The 7,234-nt window shown below is 43.3% G+C and overlaps 1 protein-coding gene across 1 annotated transcript; it reads right to left on the reverse strand.

Moving 5' to 3' along the window:
• Positions 1 to 344: 344 nt before the first annotated feature.
• Positions 345 to 1,289, reverse strand: LOC138353805 (autotransporter adhesin BpaC-like). The gene has a single exon (XM_069307216.1). It carries the CDS (start codon positions 1,287 to 1,289, stop codon positions 345 to 347), a length of 945 nt encoding a protein of 314 aa, XP_069163317.1.
• Positions 1,290 to 7,234: the final 5,945 nt, after the last annotated feature.

Consider the following 7,234-nt stretch of genomic DNA (forward strand, 5'->3'; position numbering starts at 1 on the left):
GGCGCGGACACGTCCATATCCCCACAAAAAACCGGCGGAGCTGGCCCTCCGGGAACCCAATCAGGAGCCCCAGCACAACCACAAAGGTCACTGGAATACGTAAGTCTGGTACACAAGCATTTCCAGCATCACCAAAGGTATACCACACTTCACATCCCTGTACACTGCTGCCTCAGACAGCTTCACTGCTGCCTCAGACAGCTTAACCCAAGGCCCGGCGGTCCCTAGCCTGCTGCACGCCACAGAGGAAGCTGTGGTGACGCAAGAGACCCATCACCTGCTGCAAGGGACCCGTCTCCTGCTGCAAGGGGACACGTCTCCTGCTGCAAGGGACCCGTCACCTGCTACAAGGGACCCGTCACCTGCTGCAAGGGACCCGTCTCCTGCTGCAAGGGGACACGTCTCCTGCTGCAAGGGGACCCGTCACCTGCTGCAAGGGACCCGTCACCTGCTGCAAGGGACCCGTCATCTGCTGCAAGGGACCCGTCACCTGCTGCAAGGGACCCATCACCTGCTGCAAGGGACACGTCACCTGCTGCAAGGGACCCGTCACCTGCTGCAAGGGACCCAGAACCTGCTGCAAGGGACCCGTCACCTGCTGCAAGGGACCCGTCACCTGATGCAAGGGACCCGTCACCTGCTGCAAGGGACCCGTCACCTGCTGCAAGGGACCCGTCACCTGCTGCAAGGGGGCCATCACCTGCTGCAAGGGACCCGTCACCTGCTGCAAGGGGACACGTCTCCTGCTGCAAGGGGACACGTCTCCTGCTGCAAGGGGACACGTCACCTGCTGCAAGGGACCCGTCACCTGCTACAAGGGACCCGTCACCTGCTACAAGGGACCCGTCACCTGCTACAAGGGACCCGTCACCTGCTACAAGGGACCCGTCACCTGCTGCAGGGGACCCAGAACCTGCTGCAAGGGACGCGTCACCTGCTGCAAGGGGCCCGTCACCTGCTGCAAGGGACCCGTCACCTGCTGCAAGGGACCCGTCACCTGCTGCAAGGGACCCGTCACCTGCTACAAGGGGCCCGTCACCTGCTGCAAGGGACCCGTCACCTGCTGCAAGGGACCCGTCACCTGCTACAAGGGACCCATCACCTGCTGCAAGGGACCCGTCACCTGCTACAAGGGACCCGTCACCTGCTACAAGGGGCCCGTCACCTGCTACAAGGGACCCGTCACCTGCTGCAAGGGACCCGTCACCTGCTGCAAGGGACCCGTCACCTGCTACAAGGGGCCCGTCAACTGCTACAAGGGACCCGTAACATGCAAATGAGACCACCATTGCAAGCAGAAGTAATCAGAAATACAAGTCTCTCTCACCAACGTTTCTTCCCCTCAAAAGATTTCTAGGCAAGTGGTAATTTGTAGGAGTTATGGAGTCATTCTTCACGGGAATTATTAAGCCTCTAAATTTTTAGCAATGATTTAGGGGGAAATCCTTTTCGTTTAAGAGCCCTTTGGGAGCAGTATTTTTAATTTTGTTTGGGTGAATGTGAATAATAGAACAAAGAACCGTCCATCAGCCAGTCACTGTCTTGCCCCTGACAGCTGCCACTCACTATTACGTCTCTGATAGACAATGCTACAGAGGTCAATATCTATCACGTCCCTGTCAGTCTATTTTCACATAAAATTCATTATGAACGAAATGAGATTTGCGTGTTTTAATCTCGGTGCAATTTTAAATTCATCAAGAAATTAATGCATATCATATTGAATTAGAGCGGCTGTTAGTAGCATGCAACAACGCTACAGCTGCCCGTTGTTCAGGCAATGCTTTAAGTTGCTATTACCTGCTAAGCTTCAGCTGTCTTCCACATATAAGTTTTGTCTGAAAGTTAGAAGATCTGGAGTGAGGCAAAGCTGGATTTTGTTAGATTTCGTAAGAGTGGTTCACTTTCTTAAGTGGGTCACTTCAAGACCCAGAACCTAACGCACAGGCAGCCTCCAATGACCCTGCCAAAGGAACATAAGTTGCCCTTGAGGTTATCTTGAGGTTATCATGAGATGATTTCGGGGCTTTTTAGTGTCCCCGCGGCTCGGTCCTCGATCAGGCCTCCACCCCCAGGAAGCAGCCCGTGACAGCTGACTAACACCCAGGTACCTATTTTACTGCTATGTAACAGGGGCATAGGGTGAAAGAAACTCTGCCCATTGTTTCTCGCCGGCGCCTGGGATCGAACCCAGGACCACAGGATCACAAGTCCAGCGTGCTGTCCGCTCGGCCGCCCTGTTGATACATTTAATAGCACCGTGATCCATTTATTCATTTATACATTTAATATCCAATTAATTACCCACATGTTATGACATTCATCCACCACCTCACCCAAAAATATATAATACGATGTTAAACGCGGTAAAATTGTCTTTGAAAATGTAAGGAGTACCTTGCGAAACGCATCGCGAGGCGTCAGACTATAATAAAGTGTAAAAATGAGCTTTAAATTATAATCTAAATAATGCAAACCATTGGTTTGATATAAATTATACAAATTATTGGGTTGTATAATATAGATCCATTTTTGATTGATCAGTTAAAGGGCGACTTGAGTAGGATCATTGATACACTATTTGTCACACTAATACCTTGTTCATATCCACTATCTCATTAATTTCCTATTATTATCCACTATCTTATTAAAGACATTAGGACATAAGATTGAAGGTAACTGCAGAAGGCCTATTGACCCATACGATGCAGCTCCTATTTATATTTATATCCATTGAATCCCATTCATATATGTCATTGTATCTCACCTTCGCCTCTTTCCTCCCTATATATCCAATCTACTGACATAATTCCAGAGCAAGAAGCAGAAAGATTAGCAAATCTCTTTGCTTCAAGAGATAGTTCCACTCAACATCTTCAAGTATCTCTGACTCACCAACAAAGACTTCAAGCAGCAAGATGGAAAAAAATAGACGATGCTTTAGCCTTTCCTGACGAACTAGACCAACCTTTCAATCTGAAAGAACTCAGAAGAGCTACAAAGAAAACTAAAAAACACAGCTCCAGGTGCGGACAAAATCACTTACAATATGCTAGCCAAGCTAGGAGAAAAGGGTGAAGAAACTTTCTTGAATCTCATCAACAGAGTATAGATGACAAGAACTCGACCACTCTCTTGGAACAGTGCAATTATAGTTCCCATTCTGAAACCCAAAGACCCAGGAAATCCAAGACCCATCTCATTAACAAGCTGTCTGGCCAAAGCTGAGGAAAGAATGGCTCTTACTCGAATTGACTGGAAACCCAATCCACTACACCAAAATATGTTTGCTTACAGAAATGGTGTTGGAACCACAGAAGGCCTTACCTCCCTCCTGGATAAAATCAATGAACAAAGCCGCGGGGACACTAAAGCCTCGAAATCATCTCAAGATAACCTCAAGATAAGATAACCTGGAATCCTTATTTTTCTAGATCTAGAAAAAGCCTTCGAGTTAGCCAGTGCTCCAGCTACACTGTGCTGCCTGATGGATAAGGAAATCAAAGGACACGCTCTTGCTTTTGCCAAAGGAAGTCTGCTAAACCGAGAAGCTAAAGTCAAATTTCAAGGAAAAACATCGACCTCAAAGAGGTTGGAAAATGGAACTCCGCAGGGAGGAATACTAAGCCCCTTCCTCTTCAACTGTCTCATGGAACAATTCATGAAGCTCAAGCTACCAAAAGCCAAACTTCTTAACTATGCAGACGACTTTGTGGTCATCATCAATGACAAAGGCGCAAGGAACCATGCACAAAAATGCCAAGATATTATCAGCAAGGAAGCGGAACCCATAGCAGTGAAAATAAACAGCAAAAAAACAAAAGCAATGGTAGTTAAAATGAGATCTCAAGACATCAGACTGGCAATACAAGGACAAGAAATTGAGTGGGTTACCTCTTTTCAATGCCTAGGAGTCATAATAGACAACCAGTTGAAATTCACTCAAGAAATTAAATATCTTCGACAACACTGTAAAGCCAGAAACTGAGCTTTGCGCTCCCTGACCAGTCTTAGAGAGGGTGCATCTCTACCAGTACTCAAAATGTACTACGTTCAAGCAGTTAGGTCACTCATCGACTATGCTGCTCCTGCTCCTTACATCCCTCAGTGATAACCAATGGGAGAAACTGGAAGTGTCTCAAAATGATGCTCTGAGAACAATGCTGGGAGCACCTATATGGACGCGTAGAGAGAACCTTAGAATGGAAACCAACTTACCAGCATTATAAAACAGGATCCAACAAAGGATAGCCACCATAACAGCACAACTTGCTGGAACCACCGCCAGACTGTCAATGAAAGACAGCATACACAGATCGCTTCAGAGAAACCTTCAATATAGAACAAGTGCATGGAACGGATAATCTGGTCAAGATTCTAGAGAAAGTGAACTTAAAATGGACCATTATAAACAAAGGGGAAGATAGACCATATCAACACCTCCGGCAGCCTCCTCCATGGGAAGGACTCGAGTCTAAAGATAATCATTGAAGGATTACCAGTTAAAAAAATCAGCATGTGACTCACAGAGGCTCAAAGCAGTCATAGAACAACAAATGGGAACCATCTCAAGACCTACAACGACTCACATCTTCACAGACGGATCAGTTGATCAAGAAAGAGGTTCTGCTGATGCAGCAGTTTACACTACCAACCATGAAGCTTACTGGAGCATGAGTAGTGGGTGCTCAACACTGCAAACAGAATTATATGCCCTGAAGGAAGCCATAAATTATGCAATTGAGAATAATTTACATGATGTCATCATTCATACCGACTCTAAATCTTCGCTCCAGGCATTGTTATCCAGTCAGCACAGAGATAATATACAACTCACAGAAATCCAAAATATAGGAAAAGAAGCCCATAATCTTGGGTTGTCAATCACTCTAAATTGGATACCAAGTTACATTGACATAGATTGGTAATGAAGAGCCAGACTCATTAGCAAAAACTGCTACTGCTCTACCTGTTTTACAGATTAAAATGCCTCCAAGTTTTTCACAGATTAAGGAGCAAATCAAGAAGAAAATACTCCCAACTATCAAAAGTCGTCACAGAGCCAAAGTAGCGGAAGGAAGATTCACTGCGATATGGTACGAACAAGCCACTGGGAACTACTCTCTCTCAAGCCTGACAAAAATATATCCAGAGACATTGCAGTAGCCATACACAGACTCAGCCTTGGTTACAAGTGCTGCTGGGAGGTAACGAACCCAATAGTTAAAGAGTGTCACATCTGTGGAACAGCAGCAGAGGCGCCACTATTGCACTACTTACTGGAATGTGAAGCTACTGAAGCCCTGCGCATCAAACTCAACAGTAATCCAACGACAACAGCTGCATTAGATCCACATTCCACAGTGACTACCATGATTAGAGGAACATTGAAGAATGGGACACACTAGTGAACACTGTGCATCTATATCTGCCACCAAGATAATGTTATTTAAACAAGACTAAAGCCAGTGGACTAAAACAGCAGCGGAGACGAAACGGGAGAAAAGGAGGACACGCCCACCTCCATTTAAAACTTTGACCCAAATATCACAGTAACAAAGTTATCGCGAATAACCGAACTCAGTTACGGGCTCACCATAGCCCGTGCTACATGGACACTTTGTTCTGAGTAGCTAAATCTAAAACAACAACAACAACAACAACAACAACGACTTGTAAATCCTTCCTTCTGAAGATTTATTATTAAGTACGAAAGTACTGAAGGAAATTTCTATTTCAATCAGAAATTTGCATATGGCAAAATATTTATGGTCGGGTGTTCAAAATAGAACAACCTGCCGTAAATACCCAAATTACGGAACTATTCACTCTACCCACCATGAGAGTAAGAACAGGACCGGAACATGAAGATGCCAACATAGAAGACGCTGCTCAACATGCTACGCCCACTACACCTGATCAATCTTTGTATTTGCTTCGTCCCCTATTTTCGCCTTATTCTTTTACGCCTTACCTTCCCCCCCCCCCTCCCTTCATGCCTTATTGTTGACCCATTTGTATAGGTCTACTTGTCTTCACCTATACCCTTAATGGTATAAATTTAACACGCCCTGTATTTTCTTATCACTTGAGAATGAACCATGTGGGTTCGAAACGTTGTGTAAATTTTAAATTAAGTGTAATACATTCTACAGTGATTTATTTCTTTTTCTTCACCTCGAACGAAGATAACCTTTGGAGAACTCTTCCAATTAAACCAAGATGCTAGAACACTAGTCAGAGGGATAGAAGCCCTAAACAATGTATATATATACATGTTTCAATGAAACATATATATATGTCGTACCTAGTAGCCAGAACTCACTTCTCAGCCTACTATTCAAGGCCCGATTTGCCTAATAAGCCAAGTTTTCATGAATTAATATATTTACTATAATTTTTTTCTTATGAAATGATAAAGCAACCCTTTTCTCTATGTATGAGGTCAATTTTTTTTTATTGGAGTTAAAATTAACGTAGATATATGACCGAACCTAACCAACCCTACCTAACCTAACCTAACCTATATTTATAGGTAAGGTTAGGTTAGGTAGCCAAAAAAAGCTAGGTTAGGTTAGGTTAGGTAGGTTAGGTAGACGAAAAAACATTAATTCATGAAAACTTGGCTTATTAGGCAAATCGGGCCTTGAATAGTAGGCTGAGAAGTGCGTTCTGGCTATTAGGTACGACATATATATATATATATATATATATATATATATATATATATATATATATATATATATATATGTCGTACCTAATAGCCAGAACGCACTTCTCAGCCTACTATTCAAGGCCCGATTTGCCTAATAAGCCAAGTTTTCATGAATTAATGTTTTTTCGTCTACCTAACCTACCTAACCTAACCTAACCTAGCTTTTTTTGGCTACCTAACCTAACCTTACCTATAAATATAGGTTAGGTTAGGTTAGGTAGGGTTGGTTAGGTTCGGTCATATATCTACGTTAATTTTAACTAAAATAAAAAAAAATTGACCTCATACATAGAGAAAAGGGTTGCTTTATCATTTCATAAGAAAATTTTTTTAGTAAATATATTAATTCAGGAAAACTTGGCTTATTAGGCAAATCGGGCCTTGAATAGTAGGCTGAGAAGTGAGTTCTGGCTACTAGGTACGACATATATATATATATATATATATATATATATATATATATACATATATATATATATATATATATATATATATATATATATATATATATATATATAT

Source organism: Procambarus clarkii, chromosome 59 (genome assembly GCF_040958095.1).
Source record: "Procambarus clarkii isolate CNS0578487 chromosome 59, FALCON_Pclarkii_2.0, whole genome shotgun sequence".
Taxonomy (NCBI): domain Eukaryota; kingdom Metazoa; phylum Arthropoda; class Malacostraca; order Decapoda; family Cambaridae; genus Procambarus; species Procambarus clarkii.

Excerpts from the sequence above, each read along its gene's own strand:
- LOC138353805 (XM_069307216.1), bottom strand. The coding sequence starts at position 1,289 with ATGGTGGTCTCATTTGCATGTTACGGGTCCCTTGTAGCAGTTGACGGG.